General features: G+C 35.1%; 1 protein-coding gene across 3 annotated transcripts in view; it reads left to right on the top strand.

Annotated features, from left to right (window-relative positions):
- The window catches only part of LOC150092414 (golgin subfamily A member 2-like), a 380,033-nt gene that overhangs the window by 279,196 nt on the left and 76,777 nt on the right, over window positions 1-24,060 (top strand). For all 3 annotated transcript variants that reach the window (XM_090415174.1, XM_090415173.1, XM_090415175.1), the window contains exon 18: window positions 4,739-4,877. In XM_090415174.1, the coding sequence (XP_090271300.1) occupies window positions 4,739-4,877 (139 nt within the window). The remainder of the gene's footprint in view (window positions 1-4,738; window positions 4,878-24,060) is intronic.

The raw sequence follows: 24,060 nt of genomic DNA, 5'->3' as shown, positions 1-24,060 counted from the left end.
GATGTTGGTGAGAAAAAATCATTGATAAATTAGAGAATGAGTTTAGGTAAAAGTGTAGCCTTGATAAGATATCAAGGCTACCTCAGCAAGATCTCTAATTTCCTTAAACCTCCAAAACCTCCTCATCCACCACATAAAAAACATGGTGTCTACAAATCAGCTATACCAGTGGGTTGTGCTGCATAGGACTCAAGCAAGTTGCAAGAGGCATGCAGGTCTTGAACACATCGAGGATGTGGAGAACAAAAGAAAACCCAAATCAGGACCAAAACTAAACATCAAGTATTCCAAATAGATTACAGATTCTTCTTATGAGCAGGAGTTGGCGAAAATAATTAAGCACCTTCAACAGTGCAACAAGAAACAAGGAATGGTTTTTTATCAAGTTTAGTCTTCTCTCATTAAACATGATACACATATAGTTGCGTCTAGTTCACCGAAGACCACAGACCAAGAAATACTTTTATATCTCATGCATGCTTCCCATTGCTGTTCCTGCTTTCAAATATTTCATTGTGCATATTACCTGTTTTTAATCTACTTTTTTTTAAATTTATTCACTGTTGTTTTTCTCCTAATGTGGTGAAACATGTGAATTTCACAAAACTAGTTGAGTAGTTAATGAACTGTTTCATTTCCATCTGTTTTACGCAGTAAGAATTGCAACTCAATTGTTTCATTTCCATAGTTGTGCAGCACTATAGGTATGTAACCATCATGGATGGGAGATAAATTTGATGTCTGTGCGAGAGAAGTAAAGGCACCAAAAAAAAGGGGGGGGGGGAGGGCACAAAATTAAGTTTTAAAAATCAGTTCACTATTTCAAACACCATCCACAAATGCTGTATACCAGCATGATATGTATGAAACCATACATATCGTGCAATCTGAAACTATCAGCACCATTGAAAATTGCACATCTGATGTTAGACCCTGCATGATGTCATTAATGTATAGATTGAAGAATAATGGCCCAAGGACTGAACCCAGAGGTACACCACTGGTTACCTTAAATCTAGTAGTTTCACACCAACTGTATATCACTTTTTGATATCTGTCTGTCAAATATACCCAGATCAAAGTTAAGAGTTTACATTCCAATCCCATATTATCCAGTTTATACAACAGCCTTTGGTGTGATATCCTATCAAATGCCTTAGAAAAATCCAACATTATCATAGTATATCCATTCCCTTTATCCAACTCGGCTATAACATTGTTATAACCTATGAGCAAATTGCTAAAACATAACCTTCCTTTAGTAAACCCCAGCTGCTGTTTGCAGGGTATAGCATGTTTGTCTACCCATTGTGCATGCAAGTTTTTACTAACTTCCCTAAAATCTTCAACTATCACACCAGAAATACTGATAGGTTGGTAATTAGACATATCAGTTTTTGCACCACATTTGTATAATGGAACTATAACACATTTCTTCCATTCCTGTGTTAAATTTCCTGAGCTGAGACTGAAGTTATACAAACGTGAAAGGCCTAGCCAATTTGGCTGAACATTCCTTTAGGCTGATATTCCATTTGTCCCAATAGACAAATTTTTATTCAGGTTATTAAACAGCTCTTCAACCTCATTTTCATGTACATCTAACTCTTCACCCAATGTAACAGTAGCACTATGCACCATGTTACATTTACCTGGTTGATATATCTTAGTGAAGCGAGCACTCATTAATTGAACAATCTCAGTTTCTAACATTAGAGTACCATCTGCATTCAGTAAAGTTATTCTTGCATATTCATTCTTTCTTTTGCTTGTGGCATAAGGATAAAATTCTTCTGAATTGCCTTTAGCTTGCAGAGTCAATTTCTTTTTCTACTTTCGTTTAGCTTTCTGGACAATACTCGTTACTTTTCTGGCCTTAGCTTTATATATTTCATAACTCATATCACTTTTATTCTCATGATATTCTTTCCACATCATCTTCTTGTGGATCACTTGCATAATGAGGTTGCACATCCATTTTGCTTCCAACCTATTCATTCTTCGAACACTAGGGATAAATTCAGATACTGTTTCATTTAAGCACTTTTTCAAAGATTCCCATTGCTGACATTTATTCCATTAAGTAACTGATATCATGGAACCAAAGATAGTATTCTCCTAAGTCGATCATAATTTCCAGTTTGTCATTCATTTTGTAACCTTTTCTAATGGGAACATCAATATAATTGCATACCTCCCAAGAAAGCAAGGCATGATCACTGTCACCAGTGGGTGGTAAAATAGTCATATTCTTAACATAAACCCCTTCTGACACTAAGCAAATCCAACCCTCTTTGGCCTAGAGTTCCTTCTTTCACATGCTACTTGAGAAAGTTGTCTCGCAACAGTTCGGTAAATTCCTCTTCATTCTTATCATGAAATTTCTCTTCTACACAATCAATGTTTGGATAATTTGTCATGTATAATGATCACTCATTTGGTACCCATAAGGCTAAATTGGTAATGCATTTCTTCATTACCTTCAACTGAGCTGCAGTTTTGTAGACTCAAACAAATAGACTCAAACTCACTGCTACATGGGACATTGTTACCATCATTGTTTTCTTGCGTTTCTACTCTAACTGGATTTAAATCATCTGATATCATTAGTAGTATTCAGGATTTAATCGTGGAGGGGAGAGAGCACTCAAGATTTTATTTGGGGGGGGGGGGGCGTATTGAGTAGATGATTTGAGAATACACACTACACATTGCATACGACCTGTGACAGCATCTGCAGTGATTGCCAATACATGATACCCATGATCTCCTCTAGCCTGGTTCAGGCAAATGTAGTAACACTCAGTCCACCCAAGCACTACTTTGTTCGCCTGAGTTCACAGTGTCTGTGATTCCTGAGAGCTATAGGGTATTCCCACCTTATTGTGACCGCTAATTCATAAGTAGTATAGAAAGAGAAGACACAACATAAATAAAAAAAAATGAATTTTAATTAGGAAAAGATTTTTGGAAAATTTTCTAGTGTTTTCCTTGGTTTACCCCCTCCCCGGGTGTGCCACTGGTATTACTCTTCCTCCTCTCCTATCTGTTCTGTCATTCCTAAAAATAATATACCCATTATGCTTGATCCCACTTACCATATCTGATTCTGATAGCCATGTTTCACTAATGCCAACAATCTTTGGCCACATTGTATTCAATAAAGCAACGAACTCAGCCCCTTTGTTTCTGATGCTCCTGGCATTTGTGTGTAGACATAATAAATTACCTCCTAGCCTATTCTTATAAAGTTAAAAAATGGAAACAGACTGAAGGATATAAGGTAGAGTTGCAAATAATTAATTTAAGAAATAAGAAAAAATATAAGGAATGAATTGCTGTATTTTGTGGATTCCTTATATTGAGAAGTTCGTATATATTTACTGTTGTGGTTTTGGGATTTTTGAGTGAATATTAAATGAAAAGCTATTCCTTGTTTGTGTGAAACTCACAGTTGCCAAGTAAAACCTCTGGAACATTCTATATATGTCTGAAACATTTCTGCTTCAGTACTGAATAGCTGAGTTTTATGAAGAACACTGTCGATATTTTTTGCTACATGTTTTAAATTTTAACTAAATATACTTGAAGTTAGGCATATGTTGTGGTTACACAGGTATGAGTTATTATATTATTATTCTCTGAGATCTCGAAGGAGTCAGGGACTCATCAAGGGTGGTTATAAATCACCTAAACCAACTGTTATACTTTCCTTTAAATTCACATTAGATGCACTCACTACCCCAGTTACAAACTATAGAGCATATGCTGATTATCAGAACTACACTGGTGTCCAAAAGCTAAGGATGATACATTTTTATCTGTACAGGACTGGGGTAAGGTAGTACAACACCAGGCAACTCGTAGCAAAGGTGGACCAAGCTAACATCACTCCTATGTCAGTATCTCCTTGCGGATATGTGTAATGTTATGCATTAAAGGGAAGGGCCACTACCCAGACTAGTTTCGACCTTTATTTAGGTCTCTTCAGTGGGAGCCAGGTCCAGAAGTGAAGATACCAGGCAGAAGCAGTGGCGAGATCATCTCTACCTATAGGAGTTGCCAAAAGGTGTGCCACCTTTTTATTAAATTACTCAGGATTTAGAATAAAGGATTTGCTCTGGATAAAGGATTAAACTAAATTTATTATAGTCTAACCAAGTGAAAAATAAACTTTCAACTTCTTCTCATTAGTTTCTCTGCCAATGTTGGGGTACCCCAAGGTTCTATACTTTCGTCCACATTATTCCTCCTATATATACATTAATGACTTTCTTGTACCAACTTCAAATCCTATCCAGTTTTCCTGATGATAATGCACTCAGTTCCTGTCTTCATTTGAAAAACCATATAATGCTCAATTGAATAAAGCTTCAAGATTGTAAACCACTAGTGCTTTTTTATGGAAGAAAGATCTTACTTAATCTCTCCCTTACTTTTGATAACATTCAAATCTCTAGTCAGGATCAATTTTCTATTCTTGCATTGACTTTCAACATTGAGCCTATTTGGGCACAAACACAACACACATCCACACTCTCCAGAAAAGCTGTACCCGATATTGTAATAATGCGTTTCTAATAAAGTAAACTTAATCATGTAACACTGTAATAGTATCCTATATACCCCTGGAATATATATATATATATCAGGAATTTTGTGATGATGATTAAAAATGTGATTAATACAATACTTTTTAGAAAATTTTAAAATTATGTTTAAAATGCATAAATTATAGGTAGCATCGTTGTCTGCTTCTGTGAGGCAGTTGGAAATGGAACGAGACCAGTTATTACGACAGTTAGAAGAACAACAAACCCATCGAACTAGTCTTAAAGCTCAAATGAAGGAGATAAAAGAAAATCAGATAAATCAAGGTCAGTATGTATGTGACAGTAAGATACCATTACTAATTATAAAATAAATAAATAAAGATTACTTTAAAAATAGGAAACTTATTGGAGCTAGCTATATGAGTACAATTTGTATTTAATCTCACTGTTGATATGGTAATGCCAGGGAGTCTAAGACAGCAATATCAGATGTTACTAAGCTTTGTATTTGCCAAAATGTATGTTTAACATTTACAGTGAATTCTCATGATTTGACCAAATGATGCTTTTGCTGATTATGAACTTAAAAAAAAAAAAAAAAAAAAAAAAAACAATGATTTTGACTTTATAGAATTTTAATGAATTTTGGAAATTTTCTTTTATGATTTATTTTATTTTTGTACAGATATTGACTATGACAAAAATTGAAATGGCAATTCTAATACGATGCCCATACTTAGAGTTTAAGTAGCTTTCAGAGTAGATAAGCTCTGTATTATTACTGAGCTAACATAATAAAAAAAATAACATATTTTGTAATAATTGTGCTTAATTTTGCAACAGTAGTTGGGCTTTCATGCAGCAATTGATGAGAAGTTTTTCTAACAGGCTGTTAAGTTACTTCAAACTTATGCTTGGGTATAGGACTAAAACAAAAATATAACTTCTTGTCAAGTATAATATGCATTATAACCAAGCAGAAAAACTTTCCACAACTATCTCTCATGTAGAGTATTCAATTAAGGTAATTATTAGATGACTGGAGATCACCAATTATTAATTTGGTGATCTCCAGGTCTGCTTTCATTTGTTTTGTTTAATGACTTTAAAGCCTATGTGAGAGGAGACCTCCACATAGCCTTTAAAGGAATGCGAAGAACCGACCAGGGCTTCTGACTTAATGTCCAATCCTCACCTTCTCGTGATGCACCCTGTTGGGTATCTACCTAGATACTGAATGAACGAGGATGGGCTTGCAATTTGAGATTTAGCCGACCAAATTGTATTCCTATTGGTTAAACCAAAAAACAAAATGATGGTACAGCATGACAAAATTTCATGCCGGCTGGGGCATTGCCCGGTTAAACAAGGGCCCTGTTGTTTTTGCCGGGGAACCAGGGCGAACAACAAAAAGTCAGCTACTGAAACAAATCTGAAAACATCCCCCAACTCAACATCACCAGAGTTAAAGATCAGTACTGTGAACATAAGAAGCCTGAATGGCAAAGAAATGGAGCTAGCTGAGGAATTAGATAAGTACCAGATCGACATAATAGGGGTGACTGAAACAAAAAAGACAAAAACTGGCGAGATCTTTCTGAGCAATAAATACAAAATGTTATATTCAGGCAATGACATTCAAGGAAAAGAAGGAGTAGCCATGGTATTCAACACAAAATATGAGGCTCATCTTCTTGAATGGCAGGTAGTGTCAAGTAGAGTGATTTCGGCCAAATATCAGAATGGGGAACTGGACAATGAGACTTATTTCTGCCTATTGTCCCACAGAAGGTTCTACTAAGGTAGAAGCGGAGGAATTTTTTGAGGCTCTAGAGAACGCTACTGACACAATGAAAAAGGAAAAGTTGGTCCTTGTAGATCTAAATAGCAGAGTAGGAAGTGATTGTCAGACATACAAAAATGTTTTGAGAAAATTTGGAGAAAAGAGCAAATAATAATGGCAAAGCTAATAATAATGGCAAATACCTGTTGGATTTCTGCTCAGGACATGACTGGTGATTACTAACACCATGTTCCAACATAAAAATGTGCACAAATTCACATGGAGAGAAGAGGCAAGGAATAAGAAAAGTCTCATTGACTATGTTATTGTTGATAGTGATGTTTTCTCCCTGGTGTAGGACACCAGAGTGTATAGATGATTTGAAATTGAAAATGATCACCATTTAGTCTTGAGTAGCATAAAATTGAATTTCATATTGAAAAGAATAACATGTAAGAAAGTTTTAAATCGAATAGAAGTTGAGCAGCTCTCAGATGTGAACTGTAGACTAAAATACACAAAGATTATTGAAGGAAAAATGAAAGAGTTTGAGAACAGGAACCAAACCTTGGAGATTCAGTGGCAAGGCTTGAAGAAAACCCTGATTCATTCAGCTAGAGAGGCATGTGGTGAAATTGTCTGCAAGGATAAAAAAATCAGAACTCCCTGGTGGACACAGGAAGTTAAAGACGCAGTGATGGAAAAGAAGAAAGCATATCAAAAGTTCCTGGCAAATAAGTCAGCTTTTACTCTTACAGAATACAGAGACAAATGTAAGAAAGCTAAACAGTGTGTAAAACTAGCTAAAAAGTCATGGGAGGACTTTGGCAAGAATATAGAAAATAAATATCAAGAAGGTGGCAAAATATTCTGGAGGTTGTTGAAGAAGCTTAGGAATGGAGGAAAGAGTGCTGTAAAAGGAGTTAGAGATGATAAAGGTGACATGAAAACAGGAGAAAAAGATATCCTTGAAGTATAGAGTAATTACTTTGAAAAACTGCTAAATGAAACAAGCAGTGATGACAGCACATTGATAAAAAAAACACTTACCAGGCATGCAGTCAGGAATACATATCCATACTTGAAGTAGAAAAAGCCATCAAAGGCTTGAAATGTGGAAAAGCAGCAGGAGTAGATGATATTCGACCAGAAATGCTGAAATATGGTGGTATAAAAGTCTTACAGTGGCTGCACTACATAGTTCAGATTGCTTGGACAAAGGGAAGAATTCCAGACGATTGGAGTAGAGCTCTCATAGTACCCATATATAAAAAGGGAAATAAAACTGAATGTGAGAATTACAGAGGTATTTCCCTGCTGAATGTTTGTGGTAAGATTTATTCACGTATACTTGAGAAAGAGTTGAGAAGAATTGTGGAAGAAAAGCTTGGTGAAGAACAAGCTGGATTCAGGTCAAAAAGAGGCTGTCAGGATCAGATCTTCACTTTATGACAAATAGTGGAGAAATCATGGGGATATAACAAAGATCTGTATTTAAGTTTTGTCAGTTTGGAAAAGGCATATGACAAGATGCCAATAGTGAAGCTATTCAATACTCTACATTTATATGGTGTCAATGGGACATTATATCAAGCAATACTTAGTGTTTATTTGAGTTGTAAGTCAGCAGTTAGAATTGAATAAAGCACAGGAAGATGGTTTAATGTTAAATCTGGTGTGAGACAAGGATGTACATTATCCCTTCTGTTATTCATTATCTGTATGGATCACATTATGAAGGAAAGTGGTAATAAACATGATATCAGAATTGGAGATGTTAATGTCAGCTGTTTGCTTTATGCGGATATGTTATACTTCTAAATAAATCCGTTACAAGTTTGCAAAATTCCCTGACTAAATTGAATAACTGTTGTAATAGATATGGTATGAAAGTCAGCAATAAAAAGACAAAGACAATGAAAATAGGTAGAATCGTTGAAAATGTCACCTGTGTTGTGAATGGAGAACCTGTAGAACAAGTAAAACATTTCAGCTACTTAGGCACGATTTTTAGTGAAGATGGTAAATTAAATATGGAAATAGACAACAGAATCAACAAAGTTGGTATGGTAGGAAGTCAATTGAATAAATTCATATGGAATAAGAGAGAAATTAGTTGGAACACTAAATTAGCTGTATACAGCTGTGTTCAAACCAGTTTTTAACTTATGGATCTGAGAGCTGAGTCAGAAGTAAAACACTTGACTAAAGACTAGAGACCGCAGATATGAGAGTCCTGAGAAAGATTAGAGGCATGAACAAATGGCATCAATGGCAATATCATATTAAAAACAGGAATATTAGGAAAGAACTTGACATTATCAGCATCCAGGAATGCATTAGCAGAGCTAATCTCAGGTGGTATGGTCACTTAAACAGAATGGGCGATGAAAGATTAGCAAAACAAGTGTTCTCTGCCAAGTTGGCAGGAAAACGACCCAGAGGAAGACCAAGATATAGGTGGATTGTAACAGTACAAAGTGCCTTAGAGGATAGAAATATAAGATCTGGTAATGTTGAAGTCTTAACAAGTAATAGACTGATTTGGAGGAAAATTGTAGATAGGAAGTTAGTAATGATATAAATTTTTCATGTAGTACTATCATATCCTGTACACCCCTTGAGGGTACATGGCAGGAATTTGATGATGATGATATGCTTGATTTAAAACTTGATTATATAGGCTGTATGTAGCTCACTTTAATATCTCATTTACGTCATATAATTGTAGTATTTTGAATAGCTTTTTCTTGGCAATTTATCACATTCCTTTTCCCAATCTACAAAACTCTGATTTCTTGATTTGTAGATTTTTACTTAAAATAAAAAATCTGCTCATGTCAACGTCTTTGCCCTGAATCTAACTTGTTCTTCCCCAAATTTTTCAGCAGTTGTTCTTAACTTTTACTTAAATATATTTGCATTCATCTCACCTGAAATGCCCAGTAGGAAATTGTTCTGTAGTCCACAGATTTAGTTTTATTCCTCATTTTATAGATAGGTACCATGAGAGCTCTTCTCTAATCATCTGTAATTTGATCCTCTGATTAGTCCTTCTGAATTATACAATCAAACTACAGTAAAACATTTTCTTCGTATTTGAGAATTCTGTTGAATATCATGTACTCCATCTGCCTTTTCTATATTTCAGGTTTCAGAATGGCTTGTTCTATGTTGTGTATTCGAGTATACACTCCTCATAGCATTTCTCTTGACTATTCTACCAATTTTCTCTAAGTACTTATCTCATTTAAGAATTTTTCTTGACATTCGCAATATACACCTAAACCTCTTTTTATGCGAATTTTTTTTTACTTTCGAATTTTTTTAATTCGAAGTTGCGCGAATTGGGATATCAAAGATAATTTTTTTTTACATGATTTTTATTCACTTTTACGCGACCAACCTAAAGTCTAAGTTAGATAAAAATCCGTAATTCAAAAAAATTCTGAAAATTTTGTAGAATTGCATTCTCGTTTCAATTAAGAAAATTCTAAATTCTTACGAATTTCATTTATTGGGAATTCCCCGAATTACAATATATAACTGACTGCGCATAAAAAAAGCAGTTCTTAGCAGTTTGAATTTGGTGTTTGAGTAGACAACACAGTTACCGCATTTTTTGTATGTGCATTTTTTAAGTGAAATCAAAATAAAAATCGCATTATAAAATTAAGAAATAATAAATGGTAAGCTATATGTAATTTTCAAACTTTCATTTCATTAACCGAAGATTTTAATCCAGCCCTCACATGATGTTGCCGATAACCAAAAAAATATAAAAAATGGAAAGCCGTTTCCTTGGATATAAAAATTCAAATTTTAGATTGTCTTCAAACTGGGGAAGGTGCGACGGCTGTGGGTAAGCATTTTGGAGTCCGTGAATCAACTGTCAGATCTATAAAGAAAAATGAAGAGACTATTAGAAAAGCGGTATGTTCTGGTACAAAATGGAGTGCGAAATTATCAACAAGAGATGTTGTTCTAGAAAAGGCCGAAAAAGCTTTAGTGATTTGGATAGAAGATAATGTACAAAAAAGAATTTTGTACATTATCTTTTTTGATCTGTTCATTTTATGAGCAGATTAAAAAACTGCAGCCAGATACTTCATCTCAATCGAGGAAAAAATATGAATTTCATGCAAGCAATGGTTGGCTGGTTAAGTGTATTAAAAGACATGCCCTTCATAATATAAAAATTAAAGGTGAAATGGCTTCTGCTGATGAAACAGCTGCTAAATCATTTCCACAAAAACTTGCTAAAAGAATTAAAGATGGAGGTTACACTCGTGAACAAATTTGGAATATGGATGAAACTGGCCTTTTCTAACAAAAAAATGCCAAACATAACTTACTTATCAAAAATGTAAAAAACTGTTGGTGGGTTCAAAGCAGCAAAGGATCGCATAACACTCCTATTTTGTTCGAATGCTTTAGGAGATCGGATATTAAAACCACTGCTCATAAATCGATCATTAAGGCCATGGCCAATGAAAGGTGTAGATTTTCAAAAATTGCTAGCTCATTGGATGGCCAACAGAAAAGCTTGGGTGACCATTGATATTTTCACTGAGTGGTTCCATAAACATTTTGTGCCAGAAGTTAGATGCTATTTGAATGACAAGGGTCTCCCATTTAAAGTGCTTTTAATTCTTGATAATGCACCTGGTCATCTTACCATAGAACACCCAAATGTGCAATTTTTTTTTCTGCCGCCCAATACCACATAATTGCTACAACCTCTAGATTAGGGTATAATTGCGACTTTTAAAACATATTATGTCAGACGAACATTTCAGTACGTTTTGAACAAGCTAAATGATGATGAAACACTGTCAGTTATGGATGTGTGGAAAAAATTTTCAGTTATGGATTGTATTGATCAGGTTTGGTTATCGTTATCTGAATCGAGACCAGAAACTATGAATGCATGCTGGAAAGCTATTTGGCCCACATGTGTTAAAGAGAATGCTCCTGTTCCCTTCAACCATACTGCAGAATTCCCCAATATAATAAGTTTGGAATGTGAAATTGGCAGAGAAGGATTCGATGATTTTACGTCGGCAGATATCGAAGAATTGTTAATTGATAAACCTCTAAGAGACGAAATAGTGGAGATTGTTTCTGAGACTCCTGAAAGCAAAGAAGTTAATGATAATGATCAAGGTAATCCTACTTTCATTGCTGATATAATTAAAGAAGGTCTTAAACTGGCCAGTAATTTAAGCAATTATTTTGCCCGACATTATCCAAATGAAGAACGTGCTGGGAAGTTTTCACGCGAGCTTAAGTTGTTAATAATGTCTTCATACAGAGAAATATATCGCGACTTATCTAAAGCATCAACACAGCGATTAATAATTGAGTTCATGCCTAAAACTACTGAAACAACCAGTGGTACTTTTGTTCAAGACATGACAAGAAGAATTCCACAAGTTGAGGTGGAAGTCGATGACGATAATACCATATCAAGTAGTTCTAGTGATATTACAGTCTCACGAAAACAAAAGCTTTCACATTTATTGTCAGAAACTGATAGCGAATAACATAATTTTTTTATAGAATCCTTAGCAAACAATTGAAATGAATATTTTTTTTAAGTTATTAAAATTCATTATATGTACAGGGTGTTCGGGATAAATTTGACATATTTATAATTAATTATATTTTTCCGTAAGTTACATGTATTAACACACACTTCTCTTCATTTAAAAGTTTGGACCCTTCTTCATTCATATACAAGATGTCAGAAAGGATGGATAGCTGGAACCCACCTGAATCATGGAAGAGAATAACTTGTATCATGATGATTCGTGCCCGCCATCAAAATAAGGATATTACGACTGCTGCCCAATGCTCCCTGAATACAGTAAAAACAATCAGGCATGAACTAGAGACTTGCAATGGTGACTACGAGGATGTAGCAAGAAGAAAGATCCCTAGCAGACGATCTGATTGTGTTCGTACAGCAGAATTCCTCGCAAATCTGCAGGAACAGGTGTTGAAGAACCCTGGCATTGGAATTCGGGCTTTGTTCGTGGAGTTGCTAACTGTAGTCAAGCCCTGGATAACAAGGGTAGCCAATGGTAGGCCGTATGTATGGCAGCAGGATTCGGCCCCTTGCCACACCTCTGGGAAAAGTCAAAAATGGTTGTCTGAAAATTTCTACGACTTCACCAGTCCAAATGTTTGGCCTCCAAACTCCCCAGACCTTAACCCCATGGATTATTTTGTATGGGGCGCAGTTGAAAAAGACACCAATCGCACTTCCAGTAATACAAAAGCCCAGTTAATGGATAAAATTAAAACAGTTTTTGCGGCCCTTCCCAGGGAGACTGTAGCATCAGCTTGTTCGAGGTTCCGAAGCAGAATTGAAGCTGTGATCGATGCTAATGGTGGTTATTTTGAGTAAATCTTGTTGATAGTATTGTAATTAACTCTGCCTGTAATGTTTTTTTGTCAATTCATTAAATTTAATAGATACAAAGAAGATTTTCTTTTTCCTTATGAAACTGTCAAATTTATCCCGAACACCCTGTATGTGTGTTCTCCATGAAATGTAAATAAAAATCTTATGATTCTAACGAATTTAATGTTTGTTTGTTTTTTCATTATTTTGCTTATATTTCAGGTTTGGAACCAATCTTCAGTAGTTCTATTTACGCGTAATTTTTAGGAACGTATCTATCGCATAAAAAGAGGTTTAGGTGTACTCAGTTTGCATGTTACCTTTATCATCTTGAATTCTGTGCATACCTACTTATTTATCCTGTTTCTAAAAATTTTTAGTTTTTTCCGGAATTTTGATACTTTCTTGATATTTATCTACTGTGTTTTTCCTAAATGCTTCTCATTACTTGTGTTTAGCTATTTACATACTCAGCTTAATTTTATTATAATTCCTAAGACAAGCATGTATCTCTCCCAAGATACATGCTTGTCTTATTTGCCAACTACTTTAAATATGATTTATTCTTTTCCAGCATGAAGTTCCTTCTCTCTATATAGGCTGTTCATCAAAATAGTTTTCTGTCTGAATCAAATAATGTTTTATTTAGATTTTGCCATTGGAATTTTAAGGTTTGGTTCTTATCAAACTTATTTTTTACCAATAATTTTGAGTTTATTGTAGTTCTCATCTGATACCTTACAGATCAAATATGCTCAACCTTGATTCACATTTTTCTCTCAACATGTTATTCATTTTTTATCCTACTGTAATTGAAGATTACCTGACTATTTCAGATCTGTATACTCTTATTGCCTGAACTCAGTGTGAAGATATATCATAGTAAATAAAACTTTTCTTCTTTCTTGTATGTTTGCTCCATGCATATTTCTCTTCAGAATGTGGGATATTCATTACACAGCAGGTGGTACTTCCCTCACCATTATTATGAGGTTTGCTCTTTTTCTTCCTAGTTTCCTCTAATCTTATATATAAGGAAGTCATATATATATATATATATATGACCTCCCCCTATCCCATGAAAGATTGTAACCACTATCCAGTGTTTCTTATACTTTCAGTATCTGGTATCCCCTTTTAAAATTTTAGTAACACCAGCATGCAGTTCCCCCTCCCCCTTTTCTCTCTCTCTCTGCCAAAGGCAGTTTGGGAAAAGTTATACTGATATTTCATTTGTAGAAAAAAGTCTAGTTAGTTCCTGATGAATTGTACCATTGTAAAATGGTTTATATATTATTATTATTATTTGACACCTCCAGGGAGTCCAAGTATTCATCGAGGGAGGGCACCTGCTCTACAACTCTGCCTTCACCATTCAGTCACCAACACTATCTACTGCCGACCACCACTCGTATTTCCACAAACATCCATGTCTACGACGTGATTCAAACCTGCAGCCTTTTGACTGGAGAGTGGATATGCTATCCACTCGGCCAACCAGACCAAATATATATATACAGGGTGTTCGGGATAAATTTGACAGTTTCGTAAGGAAAAAGAAAATCTTCTTTGTATCTATTAAATTTAATGAATTGACAAAAAAACATTACAGGCAGAGTTAATTACAATACTATCAACAAGATTTACTCAAAATAACCACCATTAGCATCGATCACAGCTTCAATTCTGCTTCGGAACCTCGAACAAGCTGATGCTACAGTCTCCCTGGGAAGGGCCGCAAAAACTGTTTTAATTTTATCCATTAACTGGGCTTTTGTATTACTGGAAGTGCGATTGGTGTCTTTTTCAACTGCGCCCCATACAAAATAATCCATGGGGTTAAGGTCTGGGGAGTTTGGAGGCCAAACATTTGGACTGGTGAAGTCGTAGAAATTTTCAGACAACCATTTTTGACTTTTCCCAGAGGTGTGGCAAGGGGCCGAATCCTGCTGCCATACATACGGCCTACCATTGGCTACCCTTGTTATCCAGGGCTTGACTACAGTTAGCAACTCCACGAACAAAGCCCGAATTCCAATGCCAGGGTTCTTCAACACCTGTTCCTGCAGATTTGCGAGGAATTCTGCTGTACGAACGCAATCAGATCGTCTGCTAGGGATCTTTCTTCTTGCTACATCCTCGTAGTCACCATTGCAAGTCTCTAGTTCATGCCTGATTGTTTTTACTGTATTCAGGGAGCATTGGGCAGCAGTCGTAATATCCTTATTTTGATGGCGGGCACGAATCATCATGATACAAGTTATTCTCTTCCATGATTCAGGTGGGTTCCAGCTATCCATCCTTTCTGACATCTTGTATATGAATGAAGAAGGGTCCAAACTTTTAAATGAAGAGAAGTGTGTGTTAATACATGTAACTTACGGAAAAATATAATTAATTATAAATATGTCAAATTTATCCCGAACACCCTGTATATATATATATATATAAAACATATGGGAGAAACCACTGTCATTATGTATTATCCTCACTGTACTTTGCTTGAAAGTGGTAAAAATTCACACTTTTAGTGAAATAAGTAAGTCTTTTAACTTATGTATTTTAAACATAACCAAAACATTAAATTGTAATTCTTCTATTGGATAGACCAACTTAGTCAAATGAGTTCACTACATGAAAAAAAAATCAACACTATACAACAGGGGTTTCCAACTGGGGGGGGGGGGATTGGGACCATAGTTGGTATGGATTATGTGTTAGGCATAAATTTTTATATACTGTATGCTTTACAAATAAAAAAGTTTTCTTGATAGTTTATCCAAATATTGTGTCCAAATTATTTGAACACACCTTTTAGTCAGACAATCTTGGGAAGGAATGAATGAATGATATCCAGACATATGGTAAAAGGGGTGCACGGAGCAAAAAAGGTTGGGAACCACTGTATATAATATATGAACAATACACAGTTATACAAATAAATAGCTAATAAGAAAAGGCTGATCGTTATGGGTGATTTTCATCATCAATATCAAATTCCTGATATGTACCCTCAAGGGGTGTAGAGGATATGATAGTACTGCATGAAAAACCTACACCATTACTAACTTCCTATCTACAATTTTCCTCCAAATCAGTCGGTTACCTGTCAAGACTCCAACATTATCAGAACTTATATTTCTCTCTTCTAAGGCACTTTTTTACTGTATCAATCCACCTATATCTTAGTCTTCCTCTGGGTCTTTTTCCTGCCAACCTGGCAAAGAAAAATTGTTTTACTTATCTTTCCTCTCCCATTCTGTTTAAGTGGCCATTACTACCTGAGATTAGCTCTGCCAACACATTCCTGGATGATAACAATATTAAGTTCTTTCCTAATATCCTCATTTTTAATATGACATTGCCACTGGTTACACCTCTAATCTTTCTCAGGACTCTCATATCTGTTGTCACTAGTCTACGGTCAAGTGTTTTATTTTTAACCCAGCTCTCAGATTCATAAGTTAAAATTGGGTTGAACACCGTCTTGTATACAGCTAATTTAGTATTTTGACTAATTTCTCAATTATTCCATATAAATTTATTCAGTTGACTTCCTACCATACCAACTTTGTTGATTCTGTTGTCTATTTCCATATTTAATTTACCATCTTCACTAAAAATCGTGCCTAAGTAGCTGAAATATTTTACTTGTTCTATAGGGTTCTCCAAACAAAATTCAGCTGATATCTTCAATACTTCTGATTATTTTCACTGTTTTTGTCTTGTTATTGCTGACCTTCATACCAAATCTATTACACGAGTTATTCAATTTAGTCAGGGAATCATGCAGACGTGTAGCAGATTTATTTAGAAGTATAACATCATCTGCATAGAATAAAGAGCTGAGATTAACATCTCCAATTTTCATATCAGATTTAATACCACTTTCCTTCATAATGTGATCCATATAGATAATAAATAACAGAAGGGATAAGGTACATTGCCTCTGCCAGACAGTTCCTGTCAGGCAGAGGCAATGTTTAAATGTATTCCAAACGTCAAGAACTCGGTAAGGCAGGTGTGAAATGGATGATTGAAGAGACTAAGCATGCAGTCTGGGAGAAGACATTATGGAGGCAGCATAACATGAATGATGGAAATAGTCATTTGCACAAGGAGTACCAAAAGTAAGTAAGAGAGGTAACTCACTTTGCGAGGGGATATTGTAGTGATATTAAATGAGCATTTCATAAAAGTATTTCATCCTTGTGAGAGTCGTTGGAAGGAAGGAGGAGCCACTGATGGTGAGTGAGCAAGAAGTATATGAGGAATTGAGTAAAACTTGATGTTAATAATATTAACAATAGCTTTAACACGAGTCTTAGATTTTCCCAAGTTTCAAGGGAGTGGAAAGAGGGCAACATTGTTGTGCTTCATAAAGGGGTGATAAGACTAAGGCTTCAAATTACAGTCTGTTTGTTTAGAGTTGTAAAGATTGAGAGGCTAGTGAGTCCAGTATTCAGAATTGGGTTGATGATGATAATATTCTTTTTGATGGACAGCATAGGTTTGCTAAAGGAAGATCATGTTTTAGCAATCTAACTAGATTGTGACATGACAAGCTGGTAATTAAACAGGAATAGATAGGGTTGGTTAGGAGATTAGTATACAGGATTGGAGATTGGCTGTATCATAGGTTTTAGCAAGTTGTGTATGGGGAAGTGATATCCCAGAGGAGGAAAGTTGCACATAATGTGCCCAAAACACCAACTGGATACAGTTGGTGTTTTGGGCACGTTACTGTTTAATTTATATACAGGCGATATACAGTTGTTTGGAGAGGTGGGATGAACTATGAAGAGCCCAATGGATTTGTACTTCTCAGATCTGTGCACACAGAATCATAACATGATTCTGTGTGCACAGATTTGGTTACCAGGTTTTCAAAAGGTTGAGGTGTTGGAACAGGTTCAGAGACGATTGACTAAAGTGGTTTCTGGTCTATGGAATGCAGATTAGACATTATCGAGATGTATAAGTTGGTAAGGAGTTATTACTAAATTAATGTAGATTCAATTTTTGATGGAATGAGTGGAGATAATGCAAGACCAAGAGGCCATTCCTGGAAGCTGTATATCAGGATGGTGTGAGCAAAGGGGATGAAGTGCAGTTTTTTTGTGCAGAGAGTTGTGGATGGTTTGAATGCATTGCCTGAAAGTGTAGTGAGTGTGGAGACATTAAATTCATTCAAGTCACAGTATGATGAGCTGTATGTGTGTGATAGAAGACCTCTTGTGATGAGTCATTGACTTCATGGAGATCTAATAATAATAATAATAAATAAAAATATTGTAGAGCATCTGTATTCATATACTGATTGTCTGCACATTTGAATGTGAATCATAAAGATATTTATTTTTTAACATTTATGATATAATAAATTACAAATAAAAACATTTCACTTCTGGTATGGAGACCACATTTCTTAATGAGAAACCTTAACAATATGACCCAACAAGTTTTTTAAGTCATTGGACGTACCTCGTGGGAGGTATGTGATTTGTATTAAAAAAATAAAATAAAATAAAAAAAGTTAATTGCACATAACAGATTTTCATGAACTTCAACATTCTAGTACGTATAAACAGAGCAACAAAAAATCCATTGGGTTAACTAATGTGCAGGCATTTAAACAAAGCTAGTTTTATTCAAATGCTTCCAACAGTTTCTTCTAATAAACAGAATTTAAAAAATGCTGCAATCACATTACCTTACATTAAAAATGTTACAGAGAAAGTTTCAGCTGTGCTTCGTAATCACAATGTTAAAGTTGCTCATTTCCCAATGTATAGATTTCTAATTTCTTACATCCAACAAAACCTCCACATCCTGTCATAAAGAAACCAGGACTATAAAATTCTCATTGCTCTTGTGACATTTCCTATGTACATTAGATGAGGGGACAGTCTGAACATGTAAAGCATGTTAAGAAGAAAAAGCACAGATCAGGATTAGCCTTTCACACATACAGCTCACCAAATATTTTGGAAATATAAATGTTGTATATTGATCATAACCGTTTTTATTTAAAAAAAAAAAAAAAAATCAAAGAAGTCTCAGAAATGCTCCATATTCCCATTGCATAACAAATTTAGTCTGCATTTATCAAAAATCTAACAATTGCAGAGTTAGGATATGACATGCTTTTTGCCAGAATGGTAACAACAAGCCTTGTTCAAGCACGTACACATTTAATCAAATGGTTTTTTGTCACTCTGTTTATATGCACTAGATTGCTGAAGTTTGTGAAAAATCTCTTGTGTAATTAATTTTTTATATATATATTTTTTAATATAAATCTCATATCCCTGATGATGTAACTCTGACAACTTACAAAATTGTTGGTTTGTATTGTTTAGTTAAATAAAATCTAATTCTCTTTAAAATTACAAATATGTCAAACAGTTTGTTTATTATTATTTTTTTAAATTATTAAATCCATTTTTAGTTATACAAATTCAATGTACATATAGTAGAAACAAAAATTATGAACTTTTCTGTTTGGAAGAATTTAGTTTGGTGAAATCCAGTTCTATGTTTGTTATTTTTAGTTGTAGTTGGGGAGAGCGACACTTCAAGAAAACAACTTGTGACAAACACAATTAAACATGTATAGATTGCACACACAGGTGGTGTAACATTCAATAAGGACTGCTACCTAATTAACACGTTGAGTGCCAGCTGCAAAATAACTCGTAGGTGGCCATGTTATCTCTTAGCATACTTTTTGTGTTGAATACTAGTATACTGGTTGAAACCTCCCCACCCACATAGATTTGGAATCTCATCATCATCAAATTCCTGCCATGTACCCTCAACTGGTGTACAGGATATGATAGTACTACATGAAAAAAATTACATCATTATTAATTTCCTATCTACAATTTTCCTCCAAATCAGTCTGTTACTTGTCAACACCCCAACATTATCAGATCTTATATTTCTATCGTCTAAAGCACTTTGTACTGTATCAATCCACCTATATCTTGGTCTTCCTCTGGGTCGTTTTGCTGCCAACCTGGCGGAGAACACTTGTTTTGCTAATCTTTCTTCGCCCATTCTGTTTAAGTGACCATACCACCTGAGATTAGCTCTGCTAACGCATTCCTGGATGCTGACAATGTCAAGTTCTTTCCTAATATCCTCGTTTTTAATATGATACTGCCATTGATGCCATCTGTTCACGCTTATAATCTTTCTCAGGACTCTCATATCTGTGGTCTCTAGTCTTTGGTCAAGTGTTTTACTTCTGACCCAGCTCTCAGATCCATAAGTTAAAACTGGTTTGAACACTGTCTTGTATACAGCTAATTTAGTGTTGCGACTAATTTCTCTCTTATTCCATATGAATTTATTCAATTGACTTCCCACCATACCAGCTTTGCTGATTCTGTTGTCTATTTCTATATTTAATTTACCATCTTCAGTAAAAATTGTGCCTAAGTAGCTGAAATGTTTTACTTGTTCCACAGGTTTTCCATTCACGACACAGTTGACATTTTCAATGATTCTGCCTATTTTCATTGTCTTTGTCTTTTTATTGCTGACCTTCATACCATATCTATTACAACAGCTATTCAATTTAGTCAGAGAATCTTGCAGTCTTGTAGCGGATTTATTTAGAAGTATAACATCATCCGCATAAAGCAAAGAGCTGACATTAACATCTCCAATTTTGATATCATGTTTAATACCACTTTCCTTCATAATGTGATCCATAAAGATAATGAATAACAGAGGGGATAATGTACATCGTTGTCTCACACCAGATTTAACATTAAACCATCTTCCTATACTTCCTTCAATTCTAACTGCTGACTTACAACTCAAATAAAGACTAAGTATTGCTTGATATAATGCCCCATTAACACCATATAACTGCAGCGTATTGAATAGCTTCTCTCTTGGCACCTTGTCATATGCCTTTTCCAGATCGACAAAACTTAAATACAGATCTTTTTTATATTCCCATGCTTTCTCGACTATTTGTCGTAAAGTGAAGATCTGATCCTGACAGCCTCTATTTGGCCTGAATCCAGCTTGTTCTTCACCAAGCTTTTCTTCCACAATTCTTCTCAACCGTTTCTCAAGTATACTTGCATAGATCTTGCCAGGAACACTCAGTAGGGAAATACTTCTGTAATTCTCACATTCAGTTTTATTTCCCTTTTTATATATGGGTACTATGAGAGCTCTACTCCAATCATCGGGAATTCTTCCCTTTGTCCAGGCATTCTGAACTATGCAGTGCAGCCACTGTAAGACTTTTATACTACCATATTTCAGCATTTCTGGTCGAATATCATCTATTCCTGTTGCCTTTCCACATTTCAAGCTTTGATAGCTTTTTCTACTTCAAGTATGGATATGTATTCCTGACTGCATGCCTGGTCATTGTTTTTTACCACTGTGCTGTCATCACTGCTTGTTTCATTTAGCAGTTTTTCAAAGTAATTACTCCATACTTCAAGGATATCTTTTTCTCCCGTTTTCATGTCACCTTTATCATCTCTAATTCCTTTTATAGCACTCTTTCCTCCATTCTTAAGCTTCTTCAACAACCTCCAGAATATTTTGCCACCTTCTTGATATTTATTTTCTATATTCTTGCCAAAGTCCTCCCATGACTTTTGTTTAGCTAGTTTTACATGGTGTTTAGCATTCTTGCCTTTGTCTCTATATTCTCTAATAGCACAGGCTGACTTATTTGAGAGGAACTTTTGGTTTGCTTTCTTCTTTTCCTTCACTGCCTCTTTAACTTCCTGTGTCCACCAGGGAGTTCTGATTTTTTTATCCTTACAGACAACCTCACCACATGCCTCTCTGGCAGAATCAATTGTTTTCTTCAGTGTTTGCCACTGAGTCTCCAAGGTTTGATTCCTGTTCTCAAACTCTTTCATTTTTTCTTCAATAATCTTTGTGTATTTTAGTCTACAGCTCACATCTGAGAGCTGCTCAACTTTTATTTGCTTTAAAACTTTCTTACATGTTATTCTTTTCAATATGAAATTCAATTTTATCCTGCTCAAGACTAAGTAGTGATCACTTCCAATTTCAAATCCTCTGTACACTCTGGTGTCCTGCACCAGGGAGAAAACATCACTATCAACAATAACATAGTCAATGAGACTTTTCTTATTCCTTGCCTCTTCTCTCCATGTGAATTTGTGCACATTTTTATGTTGGAACATGGTGTTAGTAATAACCAGTCCATGTCCTGAGCAGAAATCCAACAGATATTTGCCATTATTATTAGCTTTGCTCTTTTCTCCAAATTTTCCCAAAATACTTTTGTATGTTTCACAATCATTTCCTACTCTGCTATTTAGATCCCCAACAAGGACCAACGTTTCATTTTTCATTGTGTCAGTTGCTTTTTCTAAAGCCTCAAAAAATTCCTCCACTTCTACCTTAGTAGAACTGTCTGTGGGACCATAGACACAAATAAGTCTCATTGTCCAGTTCCCTATTCTCATATTTGCCCACATTACTCTACTTGAGACTGACTGCCATTCAAGAAGATTAGCCTCGTATTTTGTGTCGAATACTATGGCTACTCCTTTTCCTTGATTGTCATTGCCTGAATATAACATTTTGTATTTATTGCTCAGAAAGATCTCACCAGTTTTTGTCTTTTTTGTTTCAGTCACCCCTATTATGTTGATCTGGTACTTGTCTAATTCCTCAGCTAACTCCATTTCTTTGCCATTCAGGCTTCTTATGTTGATAGTACCGATATTTAACTCTGGTGATGTTGAGTTGGGGTTTATTTTCAGATTTGTTCCAGTAGCTGACTTTTCGCTGTTCGCCCTGGTTCCCTGGTGAAAACAACGGGGGCCTTGTTTAACTGGGCGACGCCCCAGCCGGCATGAAATTTTGTCATGTTGTACCATCATTCTATATTTTGGTTTAACCAATAAGAATACAATTTGGTCGGCTAAATCCCAAATTGCCAGCCCATCCTCGTCCGTTCAGTATCCAAGTAGATACCCAACAGGGTGCACCATGAGAAGGTGAGGATTGGACATTAGGTCAGAAGCCCTGGTCGGTTCTCTGCATTCCTTTAAAGGCTGTGTGGAGGTCTCCTCTCAGTTATACAGCTTTGACCCTTAAGCACCCCAAAGATTTGGAATCTTTCAACCCATAATATAATCATACAAGCTACGAAAACTTTTTTTTACTAAAAAGAGTTCGTAATACAGTGACAAAGTGAACAATGTATTGTGAATTATATTTTGAAGAGAAAATATTAACAATCTTGTGGCATTAGCAGCAAGTTTACATATTAGACCAATGACAGTTAGTGTGTTTAGATACAACAGATTTTGAATTTAGTGACGAGTTTGAAAAACACACATGATAAAAGTTTAATGGAGTGAAGCAGCACTAGGAAACTATTAAAAATAGTATTTAATGCTTCCAATATTTCATCTTGTTACAGAGACAATATTCGAAGCATAAAATACTATTTTTAATAATTTCATAGTGCTGTTTCAACTTTTATTCAACTTTTATCATGAGTTTTTCCCGGCACTTAAGCCTTAACACATGGATTTTGAAATCACACAGTTGGAAGATGATCATGTGGTCAACTGATACATGCCAAGTGACACATTTTCTTTCAAACTGTCTTTAGATTTTTTTTTTTTATTTATTGACAAATTAATATTCTAGAATATACCTGCACTTTTTTGCAGTGGTATGGTGAAAAAATTATAAAAGTAAAACAAAACGTAGTAAATATTAAAAAAAAAAAAAAGAAGAAGTGTCTAGCAACTCTGTTCTAAAAACTCAACAGATAACTTTCTTACAAACAATTTCAGGCCTAGGAGCAAGGCACTGGTCTCATAGCAGGTAATAAAATTCATCTTCCGCCTAGAGAATTCACAAACAGTTTTGTTTGTAGTTGGATTTGAATCCACGGACTTGGTTGAAATGCAAGTGCACTATAGTCACTCAGCCAAACAGGCTGGCAGGGATTGTTTGAGATTAATTTCCTATTCTGTTATTTATGTCTCAGACAAACTATCTTTCCTTTTATCTTTCTGTTAGTTGTTCTCTCTGATTAGTTGAAAAATTCCTTGCTACTAATTCTTTCCTATTAGAACATTCTGTGTGAACATAGGCACAAATAAGTCTTATGGTCCAGTTGTCCATTTTGAAATTTTCCTGGATCATTCTAATTTAGAGAGATCTTTCCATCCATTCAAAAAGATTATATTTGTATTTAATGTTAAATTCTATAAGTACTCCATCCTTTTCTTGATCATTCCTGAATATAATATAATTATTTAGCAGTATTTGTTTTATCT

This window comes from Typopeltis vanoorti, chromosome 26 (assembly GCF_054136105.1).
Source record: "Typopeltis vanoorti isolate ZY-2024b chromosome 26, IOZ_Tvanoo_1.0, whole genome shotgun sequence".
Lineage (NCBI taxonomy): Eukaryota > Metazoa > Arthropoda > Arachnida > Uropygi > Thelyphonidae > Typopeltis > Typopeltis vanoorti.
Note: the sequence above shows the minus strand (reverse complement) of the source record. Positions and strands in the feature narration are given on the sequence as shown.